Source organism: Oxyura jamaicensis, chromosome 1, assembly GCF_011077185.1.
Source record: "Oxyura jamaicensis isolate SHBP4307 breed ruddy duck chromosome 1, BPBGC_Ojam_1.0, whole genome shotgun sequence".
Classification (NCBI taxonomy): Eukaryota; Metazoa; Chordata; class Aves; order Anseriformes; family Anatidae; genus Oxyura; species Oxyura jamaicensis.
The window spans coordinates 77,142,532-77,169,466 of NC_048893.1; the positions used below are offsets into that span (position 1 = coordinate 77,142,532).

At 35.9% G+C, this 26,935-nt stretch overlaps 1 protein-coding gene across 1 annotated transcript in view; it reads left to right on the top strand.

Moving 5' to 3' along the window:
* Positions 1 to 26,935, top strand: part of ANO2 (anoctamin 2) — a 117,720-nt gene that overhangs the window by 87,432 nt on the left and 3,353 nt on the right. Inside the window, exons 7-13 of the mRNA XM_035312025.1 lie at positions 668 to 779; positions 2,094 to 2,151; positions 3,084 to 3,184; positions 11,984 to 12,132; positions 19,899 to 20,051; positions 20,167 to 20,219; positions 21,928 to 22,109. Of these exons, the coding sequence (XP_035167916.1) occupies positions 668 to 779; positions 2,094 to 2,151; positions 3,084 to 3,184; positions 11,984 to 12,132; positions 19,899 to 20,051; positions 20,167 to 20,219; positions 21,928 to 22,109 (808 nt within the window). The remainder of the gene's footprint in view (positions 1 to 667; positions 780 to 2,093; positions 2,152 to 3,083; positions 3,185 to 11,983; positions 12,133 to 19,898; positions 20,052 to 20,166; positions 20,220 to 21,927; positions 22,110 to 26,935) is intronic.

Below are 26,935 nucleotides of genomic sequence, written 5' to 3' on the forward strand. Positions count from 1 at the left end.
TTTCTTTCTTTCTTTCTTTCTTTCTTTCTTTCTTTCTTTCTTTCTTTTTCTTTCTTTCTTTCTTTCTTTCTTTTTCTTTCCTTCTTTCCTTCTTTCTTTCTCTCTCTCTCTTTCTCTCTTCTCTGTTATTGTTATGTTATTAATATATTCATAATATTAATAAAATATATTTAATAGTGTTATACGTTGAATAATATAATAGATGTCAGAGTACTTGTAGGCCTGTGCTAAGATTTTGCAGACATGATCTGAAGCAGAGGAAGGTGATGTTGTCTGGCCAGGTATCTCAGCAGGGAAAGAGACAAGAAAAGATGATGTATTTTCATATCCAGGCCAGATATGGGAGGGCTGTTGATTTTTGACACCAATATATTGAATCCCCCTTAGCAACTTGAGATAAACTATCAGAAGCATATCAGAGAATCAAGTTCATTAAGTTGACATCATTAATGTTTCCAACAAAGAGTCTTTAATTTCCATTTGGAAATTTGAAATGACTCTGGAAATCAGAAGGTGTCAGACAGTGGAGGAGTTAATGTGCAGTGATAGAAATTAAAAGTATGAAAGACAAAACAATATGAATTTGAAGTTTGCAGTTCATTGTTGTATTTGTGGATATCATTGATGTTTACTAATTGATTTATCTGGTTTGGTTCTTTTACCCCAGAGGTACCAAAAACAGAGAAAGCCTTTGAGGAGAGATTGATTTTGAAAGCATTCCTATTGAAGTTTGTGAATTCATATGCACCAATTTTTTATGTTGCCTTTTTTAAAGGAAGGTAGGAAAAATGTCCTTTATGTATCGATATTAATGTATATAGATATGTCTATATTAGTGGATCTGTGTTCAAAAATACAGTCAAAGAGCTACCTAACTGAGTCTGGCACTCACAACCTTCACCGGCTATGACAAACATTGTAAACAGAATTGTCTTAACCTTGCTCTTGAATGGGAAGGAATGATGTTTAGTGCTGTCCAGTCTCTCTTCTAAGAAGAGCATTGTTCTGAAATGTAATTGTTTTAGTTTCTTAATAAAAATAATCAACACCCCCAGTGTGTCTTTCTTTCAGTGAAAGAAAGAAGTTGCATTTATGAACAAAAACTATTGCTCTGCTGGTGTTTTTCACATTTTAGTACATTTTTCTTGAAGCACCATTTAGCAAAATATATTTTTCCAATTTGTTTTAAAAATATGGAATGATTTTCCCTATCACTTTCTCCACATTTTTCACTATTTGCCCAAGTTAAATTAAGAAATAGTTACAGTCAACTGGAAGTTGAATATTTTGGCAAATGATCTGGTTGACCAAAAAGTTAATTCAGCTGTCCTGCTAAATAAGTGTGACTTCCTATGGGTTCAGAGTCATTGTCTTTGGGGACCCAGTTATCCACGGTATTGCACATGTTTTTGAGTGGGAAACTTAAAATGATTGTTTGCTAAAACTTTGGCAAAAACTTTTAAAACATCCTCTTGATTCTGTTTCATATCATTTTTCTGTTCCTTTTGGGGGCTGTAAAGTTTGTCAATCTATATATTTCACTAACCCTATTCAGCATTACTGATTTAAGAATTAATGATACATTTTACCAGCAGCTGTAAATATAGGAAGACATTAATGAAACATATCTCCAATTTATCTTTTTAACCATTTTGTTTGTTTGTTTTATATGGTTATAATAAAGTTAATTTCTCAGTTTAGTCATAAGAGCCTTGATTGTGTATAGGTGTGTAAGTAATGTTCTATGTTCAGGGTATTACTCAAATGCAAGAGAATATGATTTACAATATGTGCTCCCAGTTTTGTCTGTGATCTCTAATCAAGGGAGAGATTTTTTTTTATTTTTTATTTTTAACACAGACTTTTTTTAAAATAAAAATTATTTAGTCGAGATGTGGTAGAAAAACATGTGTAGGCCTAATATTTTGAAATCATTTTAAATAATTGAAGTTGAATAGATTTTGAGTATTAAACTTCATGTTGAAGCATCTCGTTCTGAAATATTTTAGCTAATATGAAAAACAAAAATATTGCTAAAGTTATTTTTTTTTCCCATTTTTTTATTTTATTTCATGTATTGTTATCACTTTCAGATTTGTTGGCCGTCCTGGTCATTATGTATATGTGTTTGATGGTTATCGAATGGAAGAGGTAAGTACACATGAAATTAAAACTGAAAAATCATTAACACAGAGAGATGCATGTACAGTGTTTCAGTGAAATATAGACAAAAAGGGAAAAATAGGAAACGTATTAAGAACAAGTTTACCAATGTGTTAAATCTTCAACATCAATGGACAAAAAACAAATTTTCCCCCTGCAGCAGCTGTATGTTTTCTCTTTTTGCAGTTCTAAGCACCTCACAGTCTTAGGTGAAGCATCCCCATTTCTCTGCTTTACAATGGAACACTAAGGTGCAAGCATTAAATGATTTGACCAAGGCCCTTGGGAAACCTATCGCAGATCTGGAATTTGAACTTGTGTTCTTAATTCTGTAGATTACTAGAAGCTCAGTGATTTTAATAGCCTAAAAAGCTGTGGCCATTTTGTGCTAAACCTGTAAATATTTTTATTTTTTATTTTTTATTTTTAAATCCTTTTAACTGCTGTGGATATTCCCTTGAAAAGCAACAGACTTACTCATGGTTTTACAACAAAGATAAGCATAAGTCTTTGCAAGATTGAAGACTTTCTCCTCCCTTGGGAGACATCAGGTTGGAAGACTACTGGTGATATTGCATTATGTTGATTATATTGATTATATAGTAAATATTTTAAAAGGAAATATAGTAGCCCCAGGGCACAATAAGTTATTTCAGAGCACCACATATTTTCCTTAATGTGGTTTTATGAGTAGAGATGAAATACCTTGTTAAGGATGGAATTGCAATGATCAATGAGTTCAGCACTCTAGAGAAAATTGGTGGCAGGACTGGCAGGCTCGTATGGACATTGGTGGGAGTCAGTACATCCAAGTCAGTACATCCAAGTCAGTACTTTTAAATTAATTATCTTATTCCACTCACACTCTACATGTTTGTTGTTGTTGTTGTTGTTTTGTTTTGGTTTGTTTTTAATTACAGTGTGCACCAGGAGGCTGTTTGATGGAACTCTGTATTCAGCTGAGCATCATTATGCTTGGAAAACAACTGATTCAAAACAATCTGTTTGAAATTGGAATCCCGTATGTATCCCAGCCTTATCCATTGCCACACTTTATTCCTAGGGCACTGTAAATTAATGGCTTGATCCTTATTCAGCTGAATGGGACTTTTGTCACTGACTTCAGTAGTTTCTAATTGAATGTGATGATAAATCACATTTTCAGTTGTGATGAAATGATCTGGCTGTATTTTATGTTGAATAATTAGTTCTATCTGCAGTAAATGGCTTAAAGAAAATGATTGAACATATTAAATAATTGATCTAAATTAATTTTAGAAACCTGGGAAAACAGGCAAGGTATGATAGATCTCTTGGGAAGTTTTAGAGGAGCTGTCAGGATAGCAGCGTTGAATACAAATTAGTGTAAAGTGGACGAGAAAGTGTGTGGAGAAAAGCAATAGCTCAAAAAAGAAGTTAAAATGTTTTACTTGATCTATGACTATTTTACGGGTTTACAGATGAAGTTCATACATTTCTAATGTGTCTGCATGTCACTATGTCACTGTGTGATGCAGGAGCTAGAGTATGGGAGAGGCTCTGTAAAGCTATTCACCATCTGTCTGACACAGGATGCTTACTGCACAGTGCCTTCTGCTCTCAATACATCAAGAAAACTCTCTTTGTCTGTCTCCAGTGGCAAGGGGATCTCAGAAAAATCCACTGAGAATGTCCAACTCCTGGCTCTTGGGAGGTTTGCTCTTATTTCTGTTAACTGAATCATCCTTGTTGGTGGCAGTGGTTTGTGAAATGTTGTATTAGGTAAAGAGTCTGGCTTAGGTGCAAGCTTCAAATCCACAGAAGTTAGTCAGAATCTTTTCACTGGTGTAAGTAGCTTTTGGATCACATCCCTACAGAAGGTCTTGATGTTACTAACTAGAAACCAAGATGAGTGGTGCTTGAAAGATTATAACTATTTAAAAAATGAGCCCTTTTCCTCCCCTTTCCTGGCAAGATTTTTTTTTTTTTTTTTAAGTAGCAGTTTAAATACAGAGCAGAAAAACTTTCCAAACAAATCAAATGTGGATTATAGATGGTTTCATTATTCTTGTGTCAAAGTTCACTAGGGAGGCCTGTTTTCTGTCTACATCTCATGGAATTTACAGTTTATTTTGAGAAAAGAGTGGTAATTTTTTCTCAAAATATCTGAAATGTTGAAGTTTTAAAGCTTTCTCAACATAAACCTGGTGTGATTCTTTTTCCTGTATCCCAAAGACTTATGGCTACTGGACTTTTCTAATGGTAATTTTATGATGATAGAAATAGTTTATTATCTTTGATTCATGAAAACAGAGGCTGATCCAGCCAAAACAGAAAACATACTGTCAAATTGTTTCTCAATTCCCTGCCTATAACTCTTAGTGCAAGAATATGACAATTTCATCCCTTTTTTCCCCCTCATTTTTGCTCCTTCACTCTGCTGCCAGCAACCTATAGTGAACTCTTTTTTAAAAAACTGAATAATGGTTTAAAACAAACAAACTTTCATCCTCTTCTTCCAAGAAAAATACTTCATTTCAGTCACAATGGTATCTTGTCATCATGAAATAAACACATCTGTTTTTTTTTTTTTGCTTGTCTACATTGTCAAGAAAACCAAGTGTATATCTGTATATCTTCTTGCCAGACCTGTTTATACCAGGAGGAGCACTGTGCTTTACTGAGCAATTAAGCTAATTACATCAGAACTAGCCTTGTATTTCTTCATGGACCACTCTACTGGTTTAGACTAGGTCCTTAATGGTACTTTGTTCTACCTCATCTGCTTTGCATACACACATTCACAGACACACTGAGTATTGATAAGCCAGACTTTCAGAGAGCTGGCCATAGGGCTGCTGGACACATATATGCAGACCAACAGGGACTCCAAACATGCATATGTGTTGCACAAGTAGTTCTAGCATGACCATCTCATGTGAACTTATTGCATTTATAAATGCTGCTGTTAGCAGATGTGGCAGATGTTTAGATAAATATTCACTCTCTGCCCCTGGCTTCCTACTTTATCCTCTCTATCTGTTCTGCTACCTCTTTTCTGTTAATGTTTTTGTTTATTTGTTTTGTTTCATTTGGGGGGAGAGGGGGAAGGAGGGGGGAAGGGAGAGGAGGGAGAATTGTTTGTTTGTTTGTTTCCCTTATCTTATCACAAGATATCATTGTCTTCATTGGATTCTTCTTCTGTTTTCCAAATCTACCTTCACACAGGCAATGCACTGTGACAAACTGTCTTGTTGCAGAAAGATAGATCACTCTTTTCTTCTCCAGTTTTAGCAGCTGTGTTTTTCTCCGCGTTTTGTGCCTGTTTGGAAGGGAATGAGAGTCAGAGTAAGATGAATTCTTTCATTGTATCCATGGATTTTCACTGTGGTCAGAGTGCAAGTGCTGAAGCCAGCCTTACTCATATGGAGAGGCAGATGGGGCTATCATAAATGATAATTTATTATTCAAATCTGGAACATCTCTAGACATCTAGTATCTCTCTGCTAAATTATATGATGACCCGGATCAAAATGCTTTTCTTCCTTGTTGAAGTCTGTAGATTTCTGCAGTTATTTCCAGAAAATCTTCTGATTTTATTTATCATAAAGCTCAGGGTATATTAATTGGTTTACAGAAGATCGCAGAAACTTAGTCTAATTTGTTATCTCTTTCACTCAAAAAATACAAATAAGCAAGCACATGATAGGCTGAGTTTATAAGCAACACTCATCCATTATGTCTCTAGCATAAAGGTTGCAGCAATTGGGAAACATCATTTGATGTCTTCATTCTGGCTTATCAGTGCTGACTGAAGAGATATGTAGTTAAACTTCAGATGGAAGTCCTGCACTGTGCAGGGTCACTGGACCACATCACCACATCCTTACCTTTTCTTGTGATGTTTCTGCAGAAATTGCCCCACAGCTGACAGATGTGACTTTCTAGTGTTCTTTCTGTGATTTTTTTTTTTTTTTTTTTTTTCCATTTCTGCATCCAAGAATATCAAAACTGCTAGGTAAATGCAACAATGTTTGAATTATGGAAAGTTAAGCCTTCTTGAATTGAAATGTGTGTTGCGTGGGGCTGGAATTCACAAGTTTAACAGATGTAAGTTTGCTATGGTTCACTCAGATATGTCACATACCATTCTTTTACTGTTTCCACAGAAATTGACCTTAAAAGGCTGCAGGGTTGGGAGACAGAACCTAAAGTTCCTTTAAGACTGCTTTACTTTTATTCTGTATTTCTGAAATCACTGGAAAAAAAATAAAATAAAATAAAATAAATCCGTATCTTTATTTTATCTCTCTGTCTCTTTGACCTTGGTGATAAACCTTTAGGGTGAAATCCTGGCCTTATTGAAGTCAATGGAAAAAAAAAAAAAAAAAAAAAAAAAAAGCATCAACTTCAGTGAACCCCCAATTTTGACCTTTTAATTCAACATCACTTTCCATTGTTTATTTCAAAATACACTTAACTATGTTGGATGAAAATATCAAGAGATAATATAACCAATTTAAAGGCATGCTTTCATAGTTGCTATCTTTAATATTGCATTTCACCTCTCATAAATTATTCTTATTTAATTGGATATTCCCCCCCCTCCCCCCCTTTTTTTTTTTCTTTTATCTTTTTGAGAAGTCAATAAATATCAAACACGGGTGAAGCTCCTATAGAATCCAGGAGGTCTGAGTGGGCCAACAAAGCATGACTATACCATAAATTTATGGACCAGGATGAGAAATTAGAACAATTTCCTTCCTCCCCTGCCTTCTTCTTGTACCTTCTGCCTATTAATATGAGAAGCTCTCTCCTTATTTTAACAGACTGTAGGAATATGACAGAAGAAAAGCCTGAACTCTCAGGTCTCCTTCCCCAAAGTAGAAAACAACATTAAACACAAGGGCAGAAGAATCTAAGTCAGTGCACTTCCATCGTCTTCTCTAGATAGAGGTGCTCCAGCTACTTGACCTAGTCACTTTTCTATCTAGCTTTCTGCCTGCACTCTTTTCTAGCATGGTGCGTGGGAAAAAGCATAAACTGGAAGGATAACCTTAAAAACCACCCAATATAAATAATCATTCATCTCTGGCAGCTGGATTCTGGGGATTTTCTGACTTGCCTTGCATTTAAGTTCATGCAGAGTTCCCATTTGCACATCTGTTATAGAAGGTGTTGCAATGCAATACTTCAAATCCAGTTCTTGGTGACTGTCATGGGTGATCTTTGCAGTGCACAAGGCCATTTACTAACTGAGAGTCTTGAGAAATAGGTAAGTTGATCCTCAGTTCCAATCTTTCCAGCAAGTGCTGATGGAGATGGATTGTGGGACTGCACAGGAACCAAAGACAGAAAAACTTGTGCCAAGAAAATCATTTTCCTCTGTTGTCCCAATTCAACTTGCCCACATCTACTCTACATCTCCAGCCTCTCTACATACCATTCTGTATCATTTCTCATTTTTTCCAAGTCAACTTCATGTTTTCTCCCAGCTCACCCAAATCCTGATACTTCTCCTTACTATATAAATAGATTAACAGCTGAATCATCCCTCTGTTTTTGATTTCTCTATTTTTGTCCTTTATTTTTTTTTATTTTTTGGATGCTTATTTGCTATATTAGAAATGACAAACAGTGTCATTAAGCCATGTACCCACCTCTTATCTAACACAATAGTTTGATGACATCTTGTGAGAAAATGCAGTACCGTTTTAACTGCTCTAGACATAGCCTTCTGACAAAAAAAAAAAAAATCATTTTCTTTCTCCTTGTTCCTACCTTCATTCTTTGTTCATGCTATTCAGTCTCAAGAATTTTTCTTGTTTTTAGACATTAATTGGCAAAAGGACCAGAAATAATGGCAGTTCTACAGTCTCTGTCCAGATTCAGGTGGCATAGTGGTGCCATTAAACTTTCCTGCTTGTAACTCTTGAGCATTAGACGCATCACTGCACAATGCATTAGAAACTCACCCTGAAAAGACAAACCTTCCTCTTTCTCACTGGTCAGGCTGCCTGGCATGCAGAAATCAAAACCCAAAATAGGTCTTGTTTATTACTGGCTGTCAACTTTGTTTAAATATTTTGATCTGAGTATTTACAAACAGGTTTCAGACAAGTGCATGTGAAGATCTTACTCAGTTTTAATAAGGCAATCATATGTGCAACTATAGCGTTCTGCAAAACTCATTTTTATTTCTGTACTGCTGTGTAGCTGGAGAATAATCCTGTGCAAATCTCTGTTCTGTGTTCCTTTAACTTTCTGACACCCTTCTGTTTCATCTGAAACTTCACATGCTTGGATACAACACTAAAATACATTTCTGTAGAAAATTTGAAAATAATTAGTTTGGCTTTCTTTTAGTTAGTTAATTCTTGTTAAAATGACAAAATAAAAATCAGAATGTTCTTCAAAGCTTAATTCAAAAAGGTGAAATGATCTACTCCTCATGCATGGCTCAAACTGATAATGTATACTGAAAAAATAAAAAATTATTCTGAGTAACTGAGTCCTGGGTTTAGTGTATTCCCAAATAAACACAAAAACAACTATTGTTTTAGTTACAGTGTTCACAGGGGAGTTATATGTATGTATGAAACTACATAACTTGACTCTGTGGTGCTATAACTAGAGGATTAGAACACAAAACTACAGACTTCACATTTTAACACACCCAAATTTTATCTCAGCTGCAGCACAATGGCAGTTAGATGCTCTTCAATCTCATCTGTCTACAGAAATGTGAGGGACATTTATAGCTCATACCATTTTACTGGAACAGAAATTAACAATGTCTTGAACTTATTGTTCACTCTCCTCTGAGAGTCCCTTAAATTAAGAAATTAATTGGGATATACTGGAAAGGCATCCTGGGAATTCTTTGATTGTTTTAACTCCTGCCCCCAGTCTCCTACCCTCTGAATATTACATCCCTTGATTGCTATAAAAGTAGAGGTATGGAAAGAACATTTTACTGTCTTGAAATGGCTGAGTTTGCATGATGTAGAAGGTAAGGATCTATCTAACTAGTTATTTTTGTAAGGTATTTTAAATGTTCTCCACCCTTTTATTCAAACTATGTAAACTGAATGTTCGGGTACTCAAACTATTTGCTTATCCGCAACATACCTGGGTATTGTTGAAATATTGATGATGTTTGCATCACACTTATGAATTATGTCTTCATCTGCACCTGGAACAAAATATGGAGTTAATCTATTGATTTGTGCAGCTTTGTGGTTCTGAGACTGACAGAGCCTGACAAATATAAATCTGTCCTGGGAATGTCTGACGAACCCAATTTCCTCCTTACTGGTGATTAAATTGATTAGGTCCTGTAAACACCACTTGGTGTAGAAATTCTGCTGTCACTATGTGTATTTCCAAGCTGCTATAAGGCTTTGTACTATGTGGTGACAAAGTGTTCCTATATAGCTTAGTGTATATTCAGGGATAAAGCAATAAACCTACTCTGCAAAGACCTTAGTTGCAATGTTTTCCAGGTAGCTTTGCCCTGCTACATAAGTTAGGGTCTGAGAAAGTGGTTCTGTTTAACTGGAGGTGTATGAATTCCCCTACTGTTTCTCTCTATGCTCCCGTCTCCAGGCTACACAGCTCTAGTTCAAAGGATTTATCACAAGCTGTGGGAAAAATGTTTGTGGGGGAGCTCTGTTTACACTATTGGCAAAATGTTACTGCAGTTATTCTGGATTTCCACACATATAGCACATATGTGAAAAACTATAAAATAACGTTGTGCACATTCTTGAAAAATAAACCTCATCTGCAAAATGAAGACATACAATAAGTATAAATCTTGATGTTCTGTGCTAATTCAACTGTATTTCACTTCCTTGATTCTGAAGAAATATCTCTATTACATTTATCCATGGGAATTTCTTAATGTATAAAATAGCATGAAGTTATCCATGCCTGTGAATTTGAAATGCCATCCATGGGGGCAATGGGAACTCTTCACTCTTCTTTTAGAAAGGGATTAATTTTACACTGGGGTTATACCATTTATGAAATTCATGTATTTGTCTGTGTCATTAAATTTGTATCCCCGTTTTGGTGGGATATGGATTAATACTACTACACCTACTGAGGTTCAAAGAAATACTTGCACAAATAATTGCTCACCCATGTGAGTAATTTATAGTTTGGCCAAAATGGCTGGTGTTGCTGTAAAACATTGTCAAAATGAGAATTTCAGATGCAAACTCTTCTAATCTATGGGATCTGGGAGACAAAACTGACTTGTGTTTACATGGTAGGAAACTGTTTTGCTTTCTGCTTCAGGGGTAGCCAAAACTCACCAACACAGCTAATCTTGCAAGATGTGTACTTCTCAGGTAGCAATAATATTTTCTGACTAAAATTAGGAATTTCCCAGTCTCATAATAACAGCAGTTCTGTGCTAGCTTACTGTTTCATTCTTTATACACAGTAAAGGCACATTTGAAAGAAAACTTAGAACTAAAACTCTTTTGAAAAATCTCTGAAGGAAGATAATACAGTTGTGCAAGTACATAAAGCTTCTAACTGCTGATGAAGTTTTTCAGGATCTACATAAATCTGCATACTTTGCCTTTTACGTTGTCAGTAAACTCTCACTCAAGAAAGTTAATTTTTATTAAAAAATAATTAGAAAAAAAATTATTTAGAAATGTGTATTTATTCACAAGTACTCAGTGAAATCTTTCACGTTTGATTTTAGTAGTTAAATAATTTTGTAGTTTCTAGTAGTTTAGGAATAAGCTTGCAGAGGAGTTCCAATAAGCTCCCGTTCTTCCTCAGTGAGTTCCAGTATGGGCTGTATAGTTGAGTACTGAAGCGAATCTTACTACATATATCCCAAGTGACTTCTATACCAATAGTTTCTTACTGAATGCAAAGTAATAAGGTAGAATGTCTGTTTGTGTGTGAATGGAAAGACAAACAACTGTGAGAACAAATTCTACTGGTCTTGCTCTCTTATGAATCTCTTAAGCTCTCTTATGAATCTCTCCTGTTAGTTTGAAGACTGTTTGGTTGTTAGGTAGCTGCAAGGGAAACATGTTCCTCCAGGTGCAAAAGGCCATTAGTAGAATTCAAACGTTGCTTATACTGGACATTTCATAGGAATGTATTTTATTATTTTTATTAGTTGTCTCATCATTTTCAGTAAGGAGTGCTTCTTTAAGATTCTGCAAGCAAAACCTTTTCCTTTTGCCCATTTAAAAAGATCCTCAGGTTTGAAACAGCACTGGAACCTGAGGAGCTTCAGGTGTTTTCTGTTGGTCACAGGGACAACTTTAAGTCACTAATATTTATATACTTAAAAGTATACTATATGGAAGTTCCCAAGTTTCACATTAAGAGAAAAGTACACCTGTACTAGATGTGACATATGAAGGTATCACGTTATCTTCTGGTATTTTATTTGTTTATTTGTTTCTTTCTTTTATTCATTCTTGAGGGAGACGTATTAATAATCACTAGTATTATTTAGGCCCAAGGTGCCTGAGCTTTGGAAAGATGTTTCTTCAACACGTATTTAGAGAGAGAAAAAAAAAAAAAAAAAAAAAAAAAGCATTAAAAGTACTAGGTTCAACTCCATCATAACAGTGTTATGTTGTAACTTCCCTCAACAGAGGAACAGAGCAACAAATGCATCCATCAGCCTATCACCTGGCAATAAGAAGCATCATAACTTAAGTGGATGGTGCAAACCCAGCCTGTGTGGCACTGAAGTAACTTAATATACATTTTGTTTTACAGTGCAAAAATTTAGACCAGATCCTGTAGGGGGAAAAAAGGAAAAAGATTTGCTCCAGTCTAACTTTTTGTTCCTCAGGAAGTTAAAGAAGCTCTTCAGGAAGCTGAAGGATGGAAGAACTGAACCAAAGGAAATGAACACCAATCAATCGAAGGACCCTCAGCAATGGGATCTTGACTACAGCTTGGAACCTTTCACTGGACTGACTCCAGAATACATGGAAATGAGTAAGATTTTGGAATTCCCTTTCCAAAGAGAAATTATATAATAGCAGATTTGGAGATCTCTTTTATAGATGTGTTTATGGATCTGAACCTTATACTCTGTTAATGAGTTAAGTTAATGCAAAAAAGCCCGTAGCTGCCATTATCTCCCTCTCAGTTTTTTCAACTCACCTTAGGATCTGTTTGTGTGTTGCAACCTCTATTACCTTATTTGCCTCTGCACATGAACTTTGCTGAAAAATCCTCCTTCACAATAGAATTTTTCCACATATTACTTCAGCCCAAGATGACTTTTCTTCTGGAAAAGTTGAGTAAACTCAAAGATGTCTGTAAGATGTCTATATAGGAGATCACCCTTGATTAAATGATGAGGACACACACCACTTAGAAGCAAAGGTCCGCCTTGTTGGAATAACTTATAGTATCAGGTCCTGAGCTACTGATGTTATAAATCATTTGACATTAAGCCTGTATTTTATTTCAGTCCTTCATGCCTAGATGATAAACAATGTTGAGTGCCTCATTCTGCAATCACTCAAGGATAATTAGGCAGATGCCCTTCAAATGAATGGATGAATTACTAATCTAAGTATTTGTTTACAAAAGATTAGTTTATCAAGTGAAGAGAATGTCTCACTGAGACTCATAGTGTGCCACAGCAAGCTATGCCTCGTCCATGGGATTCCAGAGAAATGTGTAGCACATGAAACTCAAGCTGCACCACCCCAGCCTGCTTGTTGCCCTGGGTCCATAACACTGCACTCAGCTGTCAGATTCACTGTGGAGTTATTCAGACCACCCACACCGACAGGAAGCACTTTGTGCAACTCAGCACTGAACCTGTCAGCTGAGATTGCTCTGTTTTTCTAAATTTGATTTGAGTGGGGGAGTAAAGGGAAACAAAACAGCAAATGCATATGAAAGACTTTTATTTTATGAATTGCTTAAAAAAATGCTGGGATATAAGAGAAGAGTTATGTTAATAAGGAGAGAAGAGAAATATTTAATTACCATTTCAGATCTTAATTCTCAATCATTTACACAGATTTCATTCAAACTCTCACTGCTATCTGTGGCTATCTGCTCAATGGGGAATGAAAAAAATGAGTAAGAAACTCTAGACTGGGCTTGCTGTAGCCTTTGGATTCTCCCTCGCAAGTGTTTTATGCAGAGGCAGTCATGACCAGGTTACATATTTCTATCCAAGTATTAAGTAATTTTAGGTTTGTCCTGCCAGGATGGCCTAGGTTTTGAAGATGGCTGACATCTTTAAGACTACATAGAAAACTTCTCACCAAGCCAACACTCTGGAATCCAGGTCATTCAATACCCACCCTAATCACCAGGTAGTCATTGCCTTTTCTAGTCTTTCTGTCAAAAGGCTTGACATGTGCCCTCTCTGAAGGAGACTTGAACTCTGGTCCACTCCCATGCTTCAAGTCATATATTCTCTTTACATTTCCTCATGAGGCAGGTTATTCCTGGGGAGACACCACTTGTCTGAGGGATGATGGTTGGAGCAATTCCAGGATGAGCTTTACAGTACAATTTGTCAAAAGTAGAGGAGCTTTTGCTATAACTATCTCACTTCCATTTTGGACTGGCCATTTCAAACCTGCTGGTATTTCCTTTTATTTTCTTTTTTTCCCTCTCTCTCTCTCTTTTTTTTTTTTTTTTTTTTTTGTAATCTCCTGTATTTTCATATTGGGAAATGTGTTTCTGATTTTGTTCACTGGACTTTGTTCTGCAAAATCAGGCAATCACTGTACTCCATTTCAGCAACGATACTATCACCACACCATTAAAGTGAGAGACAGTGTAATGGCTATTGGGAGCACCATGCCAGTGCCTTTAATCATGATTAATCTATTAACAGCAAGATTGAAAAATGACAAACATGGAAGAGGGAATTGTTGGCAGGAAAAGAACAATCCAAATTTCTTTCACCCACTCACTCACTCAGGCTACAGCCATTTCTGTCTTAAAGCTAGTCTGTGCTGAAGTGCCCAGGAGTGTTACCTTCTTTCAATTCATGCATTTTACAAGGTTACCTAATGCTGCAGTAGAGAGTGTTCAGCTCTTTATATGTAATTACAGGATTTGTTGCATTTGAATGTTTAACATCATCCTAAATTAAATCAGTTACAGGTGATCCTGTTCCTTGGGATTGTCATTTCTAGCTGTCCCAAAGCCAGCATCTAGACCACCATGCTTATCACTACCACTTCAGGAGTCATCTACAACCCAAAACAAAATAAATCTGCTTATCTGTAAAAAGGTTTCTCATCGTTTGCATTAGATGTCATCAGGAAAGTATATAAAAGGAAATGGTAGCCTGTTAACTTTTCAGCCCTCCTTCCATTCACAAATCCATGAATTTGCTGAGAGCTCTCTCTGTCCATGAAAGACATACCCAATGAAGTATGGCCACTTATCATTTTACTTTTTTAGTTAGGAAAGGTGATATATTGAGGGTTTGGCCTAACAGCTTGTGACAGTAGGATGATTTATGGCTTTGAGTAGACTTAAGGATTTTCTCAAACCAAAGCTTTAAAATGATAAAAACGTAGGTATCTAGGATGAAGCTGGGAAATCTGAGGCAAAAAATCTGTTTGCTTTTCAAAGATAAAATCTCCTATTCATAAACTGGAATGCTAGTTTTCTTGAAGATTTATATTGCAATAGTTCTAAACCAATTGGCTGAGAGCAGCTGCAGTGTGGAAAAAAGGCATTGGAGCAAATTGAGGGTATCCAGTGGTAGGAATGATGACTTCATGGATACTGACTCTTGTAAAAAGTTGTATTTCAGTTATTATTTATGAAATGGAAACATCTAGCTAAGAGAAAGACCAGAAAAATCAGGTACATGACTTTGATATAACATAGATCAAGCAGGAAGTTGAGACTAACACATTAAGTTTTTAAGATAAAAGTCGTATGTAAATCTAAAAAAAAAAAAAAAAAGAGGGTAAAACCTAAAGTCATATAAACTTCCATTGACTTCAGAGGCATTTTACATGTACAAGTAGTGTGGGAGGAAGAGGCCAATATTTTACCATGACAAATAAACTCTGTTTTCCTTTGGGGAAAACTTTTGCAGATCTTTTTGTTAGTGACCTCAACTCTCAATCTGATTTCATTCAGCAGACTGTACTGAGCTTCTTTCTTGAACATGCCTTGTCAGTCAATAGTATATCTACACACAGTTTTAATTTGCACCAGTGAAATTTCTGATGATGGTTTGTTTTGATAATATTAACTGATATATATGTTTATATTTCTTAGCAGACATTCTTAAGTAGAGACATTTTCAGTGTTTGTACATGATCAGATTTTTTTTTTTTTTTTTTGCAATGAATCCTGAAATGTAAACTGTCACTGTTAAGGTGTCATATTTGTCATAATTACTTCCTGTTGCTAAAAATCTGCAATGACTTTTGACCCAGACCAATATACCAGAGCATATACATTCCCAAATTATGTAGCATGTATAGCAATTTCCTCATCCAGCTGGTAGCAAGTTCACAACACATGTAGTGATAGGGGTTGGCAAGAAGTTGATGTTTAGAAGAGCAATAAATGTTGCTAATGAAACAAAATTAAAAAAAAAAAAAATCTCCAAAACCATCTGAATGATGCATGTGGATGTGTGAAGTTTATACTACTACAGTTTTTTCCTATCTTTTGAGAAAAAAAATGACTTCATCAATGACTTTCAGATTCTTATTTCATTCATTCTTCTCCAGTCTAGCCCCTCAAAGAATCCAAGGCTCATGTAGTAATTAATTGAAAACATTTTTTCTCAGACAGAAATAATAGTAAAGGGTTTTGTCATCTGGCTTCTATTAAAAAGCAATGGCAAAACTCCATTTTGAATTTTAAGAAGGAAATGATCAGATCCAAAGACTGTAGCAACTGACTACCATAAGGATTAATCTGAGAGATTTGGAAGGATTTCCCCTTGAGTAGGAAAAGCCATCAAAAAAGCAATGTGTGAGGCAGCAAAATAAATAAATAAATAAATAAAAAGGAATCATTGAAGAGAAAATTACATTTTTCTATAATCTTTATAATTAGTATGGATTTGAAAAAAACCAGCTCAGTCTGTTTTATGTAGGCTTGTTGCACACATTTATTACTAAAAAAGTAGTAAATTACACCTTTTCCTTAGTTTCTCATCCAGGCTTGACTATATATTGAAAAATTTCTTCTTAGGAATTTTTTCCATTACGTACTTAGAGTAACACATAATTCTATGGCACATGATACAGATGTAAGAAAAAAAACAAAACAACCATAAACAATTACGTTCATTCAGATAAGGTTTTGATGTACAATACTTTGGTATTGTATTGAGATTATAATGAGCGAAGTTCACTTAGAGGACTTGATTTTGTTATTAGTTCAATTCAGAGCTGGCTATGCAGTTTATCAATTCCATAGTACCATCAAGTTCTCCAACCCTGTGGTGATATCACAGAGCTGGCTGTGGTGTCTTCACTCTGCTCCACCCAACATGTTATTTTTCATAGAATAAACACACCAAGATGCCGTGGTGTTGGCAATATCTAAGGTTGCAGGGTCTGTTTACAAGGGGACTATCACGGAACAGATTCTGCTGCCTCTCACCCTGGAATTTTCCTCAACTCTGTACCACTCTCTCAAGATGTGGGCATACCTTTATGAATGTAAAAAGGATATTCCAGTGTTACCATCAAGTATTCTGGCCCAAAATAGGATGTCTTGGCATCAGCTGTCATTGATGGAACAGTCTTTGTGAGGGCACTCAGTAAAGTGCACTCAGTATAGTGTAAATGTTTCTGCTGTGACTGAACACGCATCTGGAGAACCCAAGCATGATACAACTAGGTTGATTCTGGGACCTGAACTGTGCTGCAGGGATTTTTTCTCTTTTTAATCCATGCAACTTGACAACAATGTTGACATATCTATTTGCATAAATACTGACCAAACTAAACAAGCACAATTAAATTGCTGAGACTGTTCACAGACTGCTTGTTTTGAAAAATTGCAAATTTACTACTCAAGGCCATCTAAATTATGGCCTTTTTTTTTTTTTCTTCTTTTCTTTTTATTTTTTTTCTGTCTGCTTTTTACATCATTGACACTTTCATAAAAAGGAGGCTGGAACACTGAAGAGGTTTCAAGATGGCCACACAAAGACTGCTGGCACAGAGTTTTGTATGAAGACATATTTACACAATTATCCAGAAGACCTTTGCATACCTTGAATATTCCTCATGAACTTGAAAAAAAATAAATAAAGTGAAATTTCCCAGGCAATGAATAAAAGGGTCTGCAAGCAACATCAAAGCAAATGTGTGTGTGGTTTATCCTTAAAACATTGCAAATGCCTCTTTTTTTCTTTTTTTCTTTTTTTTTTTTTTTTTTTTTAAACAGAAATCTGCCATCTCTATTCCAGCTAAATTCACTTAAAACTGAATAAGGTGCATTTCAGAGCAATGTATTTTGTGAAGCATTCACAGTTTTTTATTTCATTTTGTTTTTGTGATATTATTCTAACATCTGTTTTTATATCGTTGATAATTGCTTTTCCTGACTCTGAATGTAAAATATTCAGGAAAATATGATTTCAAGGGTAGAGTGCTCATATGCTTTGAAAAAGCTCAGTCTTGGAGTACATTAGGATACACTATCGCAAAGCAATGAGAATCAGAATCAAAAGGCTATATATTTCAGACAGAGATCATAATTTACTATGCAAATATGTTGTCATTTGTAAGAGAAAAGCAGGAAAATCAATTAGAAGACTTACAATCTGTGTACGCAAAAGAAGATGCATGCAAGAGAAAATACTGGAGAAAGCTATCAGTTAGTGGTAGGCTCTGAATACAGTGCCTAAGGAAATTATTTTACAGAAAACACTTGTGGTATGAAAAGACCTGATTTTCACAAAAAGTGCAACAGCTCTCTCACAGTGGAGAGAGGACTGACACAGGGATTTGCTGAAAAAGAAACGACAGTACATACTGCCTCATCATACACAGCAACACCTTTTCCATACTGCTGTTTATTTAATTCAGAAGTGTAAACTACAGTTAGATTTATTAGTTTAGTTTTATTGGGATTTCTCTGCATTTCGTCAGCATACTTTTGTGTCTTTTTCCTCTTCTTCTACTTTTCCTTAGTTTTCTGAGGGAATAAACCCTTTTCACTTCCCTGAAGTATTACATTAAAATAATGTATAATTTTTGCAATGAAATGACCCAGTCTCATGAGTAACATCCACTACAGATGCCTCCTAATTTCCATTGAAGAAAAGACTTTTAGACAACTTCTTAATTTCTCAGCACCTTGGAGAAAAAAAAAAAAAAAAAAAAAGTAAAAAAAAAAAAAAGTGGTCCTTTACAGACTCTGATTATACACAAATGAGACTCCCATATGGGGTAGATTCTATGTGCACTAACATACCACTGAAAGACAAGAGATTTAAGGATAAACTCACCCTAAAGCTGAAGAAGATTTGCTGGAGGGAATTGGGGGTTTTGTTGTTGTTTTTGCTTGTTTCTTTATTTGTTTTGTTTGCTGTTTGTTATACAGAAAACAAATAAATGTTTTACAGAAAAAGTAAACAAAAAAGTTTGTTTTACAGAATACGAACTGTTGTTTACAGTTTTTGTTTGTTAGTTTTACTACATTATTCTGAGCGTCTTTAGAGCATTGAGAGGTTTCAGAAAATCACCATTATGTCAGCTTTGTGCTTTGCAGGGTGACATCGGTTTCTTTAGCCATTTAGAAGATAATTTGTTTGCATAAAGACAGGTCCTGGAAAACAGGCATATTCCACTCTGAAAACAATGTGGTCTTTTTATTTATACAATTATAAAGTCACTGGTAAGCAGAACTCTGAGGTACTAGTGAACAAGATACACTAGTGAACTAGTACTGTGAACAAGATAATGTGCTATCCACTTCAAAGTGAGAGAGGTTTTGTTCGTTTGCTTTGTTTGTTTAATTAATCTGTGGAAGAAGCCAGACTTACTAGTTGCATATCTGTTCTGGGAAGCACAGAGAATTCAGAAGGTCTCTGCTTCATTGCAGTACTACTTGTTCTTTAGGACCAGTGATTTTTTTTATTTTTATTTTTATTTTTTCCTAAAGTACCTTACCAAACCTCAAAACAGAAAAAAAAAAAAAAAAAAAAAAAAGGAAAGAAAAAATAAGTGACAATAACATTCTTTGCTAGGACTTCAGGCAGGAGATTTCTAACTTAAGAGGAAATCATTGATAAAAGTAGGGATGAAAATGCTGTATGGCACCACAGACTCATGCATTCACAAAGATATTTATTGTGTTCTTGTCCTTGTCAGATTGTCACAAAATTTTCCAAAGGAAGCCAGGAAGAAACATTCACACATTGTAGATTTCCTCCTCCTGCTTACTAATGCATGCTTTTCCATACAGGCAAAAAAAAACAAGGAAAAACTAGCATCTTGAACAGCAGAAGAATACACAGAGAACTCTTTGTACTTTAGTAAATGTATTATTTACTTTGGCTTGTGTTGATGTGCTAGAGATCAGAAGGATTATTGGAACCATTCATAAAACATAGTGACAATTTTTTCTCTCTTTCATAGCCTTGCTTTGTGATATTTATTACTGTCCAAATTGCAAGGTGGAGTTTTATGTGTTTTATCACCCACAAAGCTCACCAACAATTTGCAGTCAGCTGTGTTTACTAGTTCCTTTCAAAAAACATCCTAGGACAATGCATATTTCTCTTCCAGTTATCCAGTTTGGCTTTGTCACACTCTTCGTTGCTTCCTTCCCTCTGGCACCACTCTTTGCTCTTCTGAACAACATTATAGAAGTCCGACTTGATGCAAAAAAGTTTGTTACTGAACTAAGGAGGCCAGACACAGTAAGAGCAAAAGATATAGGTAAGCAACTGAAAATCATTAAAGTGATAAGAACAACAAGAATTCAACAGAGAAGAAAAAAAAAAAAAAAAAGATTATACTAAATCTCTTAACAAGTCCTGTTTTTCACTTACAGGAATTTGGTATAACATTTTGAGTGGTATTGGAAAGCTTTCAGTTATCATTAATGTAAGTATTTGGTTATGCCTGTTTCTAAATATGATCTTAGGTGCTTATATTGTCACTCCAATATTATATAAAAGTGATGTTTAAATTTCTCAATTGGTATTAAATATCCAAAAATATACCAAGAAATTGTATAAAATCTAAATTATCCAGTTTGTTCTTGTGGAAGTGTAAAATGATCTAAATTACAAACGAGAGGGCCATCGACTCACCTCATTCTCTATGTCCTTGTGTTATGTAGGACAGGAAGACTAATTCACATAAAAACACCTGATGAATGGGATCTGAAGAGGCAACACTTCAGACAATTGATAAAAATCTGATTCTCATTCATACCCACGTCTTTTTTATGTCACTGCTACTATAATTGCTGATAAGAAAGAAAAAGATGTAAACATAACATCTATTAGTGCATTCCAGAAGCAGAAAGCCCTTAGAAGAAAAAGTATTAACATTTGTTCTTATATCTACAATATGATTATATCTCTAAATATCATTTCTCCCACAGAGCGTTTGTCTGTAAGAGTAGCTTTTCTGAGTTGTCTTACACACTTCCCAAGCTATCAAATCTAAATAGAAAAAGATATTCTTAAAACAAAACAAAACAAAACAAAACAAAACAAACAAACAAAAACCTAGGAGTTTAATCATAATATTATGGGATTTTTGACCCATTGATTTCAAAGCACTTAAGAAATATAGATGGTTGTAACTACTGAGGGGAAACTTGTGTTATGAAAACTGAAGGGGAAACTTGTGCAGATGTGTTATGCAATTTATTTAGTACAGTCACTTCGAGCACAACAGAATTCTGTAGCAATATGTAAACTATCATTACAACTCAGAGAACTATAATGCTTCCAGAGAAGTGGAGTTGTTTGACTTGGGTGGAATATTGTTCAGTTATGGCTTAACTGTTTCCAGGATTTAAGGTAGGAAATCTCTGCGGCCTTTACCCATGAAGTTGCTATCAGGCATAGATTTCAGGCTTTCCAGCACTGATCTGTGCTATGCACTGATCTGCAAAACTTTGCAGTTTCTTGCTTTTATCTGAATACACTTGGAAGCTTCATGATCCTTAATTAATTAAGGATCCTTAATCCTGTCTCAAACAAATTCTGAACATTTTTATTTTAGGGAGGATTCCATTAATATATCTGTTAGCGACAGAAATGTAAATATGGCCATGTTTGATTTGAAATAATGCTTAATGCCCAAATCTGCTTCTCTACTGCATCTCAATAATATTGATGCAGACTATTCACCAATATGCTGTTTTAAATGATTTTAATGAATTCTTATTGGTATGATCTAGATATTTGTGTGTCTGATTCACTCACAACTATACCAGTTTTATTTTAGCATGACATCCACTGGTGTCAAATGTGTAAGTCCTGATGTTGAGGCGAGAGTTGACGGTGACTACTTTATACTTAGCTAGTTTAATCGAGGTGCTCACAGAATCACAGAATCACAGAGTAGTCTATGTTGGAAGAGACCTCCAAGATCCCTAACTACAATGTTCTCATTGAGAGGCAGAGCGAGTCACTGTGCATTTATACAAGTACACATTCTGTACCAGGTCTGCCCATTTAACTCACACTTCATCATCACTCCAAACTTACTTGAACATGAAAATTGTGTTGTTTCTTCTTCTTCTTCTCTTTCTTTTTCTTTTTCTTTTTTTTTTTTTTTTTTTTTTGTCTCCCAGGCTTTTGTAATTGCTGTCACATCTGACTTCATTCCACGCCTTATGTATCAATATGCATACAGTCAAAATGGAACCATGCATGGCTTCATCAATCACACACTCTCATACTTCAATGTCAGTCATCTCAAGGCTGGAACACAGCCAGAAAACTCCCCATTTGCACAGGATGTTTTATTCTGCAGGTAAAATGCTTTTAATAATATTTTGCATAGACAAAGCTCTTTCTTTGGGTCTTTTGACAGACAAAAATTTTCCAAGTGGGAGCTGATAATATTTGTGTCTTTAAGAATGTGGTTTTAAGAGTACAGCTTTTCGAGTATTCTCAGAATGTTAGAAGGTTCTTAGAATGCTTTTTCCCATGCATTAAAAGGGAAAAAAAAAAAAAAAAATTAGACTTACTTGAATAAAAAAATCCTTTCTGTACTGAAAGACATAATTTTCATTAAGGACAATGAAGGCAGAATTCATTTTTTAAAATGGATTCCCACTAATTAGAACCAGGCTTTCTTTCTCTTTATTAAACTCATTGTTTACTTTATGAGATATGAGTTTTCAATATTCTCTTTCCTAAAACCTGCGCTGTTACCCATCTGCAGTTCTTATATTTCAGCATCATCTTTTCAGGCTGGGATAAAAAAAGGTCAACTTCCATTAAAATATGTATCTAGTATCTAGTATGTAGTATCTAGTTCACTGCTCCTCAGGAAGAGCAGAAAACCCCAACATGCAGATACCTATGGAGTACTTCCAGTCTGCATGAGAAATCACTAACATGGTTCCAACCCCCTCCCCCCCCCCCCTTTTTTTTTTTTTCCATAAAAATGTATCAAATTAGCATGAGTTTTCCTTTAACAAACATCCCCATCCATATGGATCTCCCACTTCTCTGTGACTGCTATCTTAACTTTACAGCAGTTTACCTTAACTTTGCAGCTGTTTACCTGGTCTGAGTCACTGGCCTCTACTTATGGTGTATGACTCTCCCAGTGTATTTGGAAATTGCTCATCAGAGTAGCACGGATTTAACAGAGGCAATATATAGAGAGAAGGAAATAATCTGCACTAGGTATAAAAGCAGTCCCTGCCTGAGAATATTGTGTCTGTGCTACCAAGCAAAATACATAAATAAATAGATTGATTGCAAAAAAAGAAGCATATACTACATGTTTGACCATGTACTGCTCTGACTGAAAAACAACTGTGAGAGTATTTCTGTTCCCTTATCAGGAAACAATTATGAAAAAAATGTCAGCATTCATATCCACTGTTTCTCATTATCACCAACCTCATTTGGATCTTACCAAAGTCATAGTTTTGGACAGAACTTTGCCTGATAAACATGAGGTAATGAGGTATCTTGCTTGTGTCCCAAGAGACAGGCAGCAAACACTGTCCCTTAAGCTGGAAAATAATAATAATAATAATAAACTCTGTTCTTCTGTTTCTGGCAAATATGTTGGGAACAAGCTGACCTCTCTTATTCTTAGATTTCTGTGACCTCTGAAGATAAATGTGGTTACAATAAGCCTGAATTTTGCTCTTTACAGACATTGCCAGAGATTAAGGTATCTTAAAAATAACCATAACAAGCCAGAAACTACTCTCCCACCGAATATCCAGAACACATTCTTTGAATATTTTGAGTAGCATTTTCTACAGTGCTGTGAACTCTTTGACACTACTTCCAAATAAATATTGCTGTAGCCAATCTGATGCAAAGCATTAGTTGTAATGTTTTTTTCAGAGCAAAACAGCACTTGTGTAGCTAAAGGCAAACTAAAAGCAAACCATGCTAAGTTATGTGACATTATTATTTTTATTATTATTTTTTTTAATCTTTATAATTTGGTATGATAATGGAGTACATGAAAGCATGGTGATCACATTGAAAAGGAAACAAACAAACAAACAAACAAACAAAAAACAGAATATATGAAGTCATTAAAGGGACTTTCCATAGAATCATAGAATGGTTTGGGTTGGAAGGGACCTTAAAGATCATCTAATTACAACTCCCCTGCCATGAGAAGGGACACCTTCCACTAGACCAGGCTGCCCAAAACCCCATCCAACCTGGCCTTAAATACCTCCAGGGATGGAGCATCCACAGCTTCTCCAGGCAACCTGTTCCAGTGCCTCATCACCCTCAAAGTAAATAATTTCTTTAGGAACAGGCTTCCCAAATAGCTTGGGGAGTCTTAATTCCTAGAAACATTCAAACCCCAAGTCACTGAGCAACCTGCTCCAGCTGACCCTGCTGCCAGCAGAAGGATGGTCCCCAGGTGACCGTTGGCCCTTGAGACAGACAGGGGGGAGGTCATGGTGAGGGATCTGGTGTCACTCCTCTTGATTTGTCCTAATAGGTATGGAAAAGTACTGGGGTCCCAACCACTCCCAGAGCCAAGGACAATATATACAGGCATGTACAAATCCACATGGGGAATCACTCTACACTAAATATGCCCTTCAGCAGTTCCAATGCTAGATCCAGGATTGGTGATGTTTCTATCTTTCTCTCCTTTTCTCTCCCTTTCTCTGTCTCTCTATTTTTTCTACCTTTAAAATTGCCAAGATATGCGAGGCCTACCTTGATTTCCCATAAAGCCACATAACTCAGGTAGATATAATTGTGACAGTGCCAACATTGACAGAATATTTGTTCTGCGTGTTCCTATTAAAGTTGATGTTTATGCACATATCTTGAGTATTATCTCACCATAGTTCATATTGAGTAGATCTGCGAATCTTAGTCACTCCCTGCATAACCCTGCCGGTGGGACATGACAGGTCCCTTCCAACCATAGCTATTCAGTAATTTTGTGACTGCAGGATTTCCATGAACTGCTCTCAGCTGGGAACCCCAGATTCTTTCATAATGTAACTGGTAACAGATCCTACAACTCATCATTGTGCCTATGTTGGTAATGTGCCAGTCTCATGATGTCTTGCATGGAACTTTTGCAAAGCTAAAAATGTGTTTTGGTTTTCTTCCAACTATCACAGAATCACAGAATGCTTTGTGTTGGAAGGGACCTTAAAGATCATCTGAAGTTCTCTACCACGGGCAGGGACACCTTCCACTAGGCCAGGTTGCCCAAAGCCCCATGCAACCTGGCCTTGAACACTTCAAGGGTCATCCACAACTTCTCTGGGCTACCTGTTCAAGTGCGTCATCACCCTCATAGTAAATAAATTCTTTCTTATAGCTAATCAAAATCTACACTCTTCTGGTTTAAATGCATTACTCCTTGTCCTATCACTATACTCCATATAAAAAGAGTCCATCTCCAGCTTTCTTCTTCCATTAAAGAGAAAACTCTGCTTCCATATTTTGTAAATTTATAAAGTGTCTTTTAATTAATTAACACTCTTAATGCCCTGGTATTTATATTGTCTACACCCAGTGATCAATAGTGGATTATAATGTTTTTCACTGAATAATTCTTATATATTCCTGCACTGCTGAAGCACTACTTCCTTGTGATTCAGTAATGTTGTCTTCAATTTATTGAGGACATTATATCAGTTTATTTAGATATATTTGCCGTTACACCTACATATAATTCTGATTGTTTCTACCAATTTGTCTTTGTCTCCACACTAAATACGTGTTAAATATATCTGCATATTTCTCTTAACACTGGCTGCAGGTTAATTTTGTCTAAGTCATGCCTGGTCCTTTCCGTCCATCCTCACTTACCTCCCCCCCCCCCCCGCCCCCAAGAAATTACCTGCAGAACCTGTAGAATTTAGTGGTTAGAAAAGATATGGATTGTTACACTTTAAAGTGTTGTGTTCCATAGAATATTTTAAAGAGAGGTGGGGCTGAAGCCCAGCTACCTTGTCTGTAGCTCTGAAAACACCTCCCTTTACCACAAGTCATTTTCTGGTACTATGCTGAATTTTGATTCAGACATCATAAGCAGTGTGATTTACCCCTAGGCCAGGTGGTTTTCATGGGATCTGATGTCCTACAACACTTGCATAGTTTATAAAGCTTCAAGTACATTAAATGGAAAATGCACAGCCACTGGAGACCCTTTCAGGTGATTCTGTGCTCATGCTCAAGACTGGGATTGATTTATCATGCTAGGAAAATGTACAATAAACTCAGTGTTTTTCCTTGCCTTGATGTTCAGGCTAATTAAATTCAATGGAACTGATTCTGTCCTTTCCTGTAGTTCTGGTACACTGGTCTGTGCAACATGTAGGAGTCCATGTTGTACAAAAGGATGCAAGAGGGGAGATCTCACAATGTAGGCATAGCATAGGACCAAAGAAGGAGAGCCGGACTTCTGTGTATGCACCCACTGAACAAAACAAATTATCTAGGCTCTAACCAAAGCCAGTTAGTGCTTCCATAACTTATAGCAACACCCAATTTACAGTTGTCTCCTCCTCTTCCCCCTCCCTCTCTGCATCACAGTTTGTATGTACCCTGTGTACTTTGTCTCCAAAAGTTGCAGCCCAGAATTACATCCAGCATTTCAGACTGAATTTGTTATGAGTTTGTGAGGTTTTGTAAATGTAAAATTCAACATGCAAAACCACGTGGATAGAACCTGAAGGTAATTTTGGTAAGCACACCTGCAAACTGAAGCTGACAGATTTTATATATGAACCTTCTCCATTATCCCCCGATGGAGGCTTTTCCACAGTCTAATGAATCTTACTGTCAGGAAGGGTTTTGTGGTATTCAAAACAGATTTTCTGTTTCTTAATTTCATCCCATTACTCCTAGTCAAACACTGTGAACAGCACTAAATTATCCGTTTCAGTCCTAAGGGCAAAATTTGTGCCTGGTTATCATGTCCAACTGTGGCTGTTATTTACCAAAATGGAGCAATACTTGTGCACTTCTTTAATCTTCTTTGGTGAGTCAGTCTCTTAAGCCCCTGGATTGTTCTGCTGAACTGTCTTCAATTTCTTTCTTTCTTTCTTTCTTTCTTTCTTTCTTTCTTTCTTTCTTTCTTTCTTTCTTTCTTTCTTTCTTTCTTTCTTTCTTTCT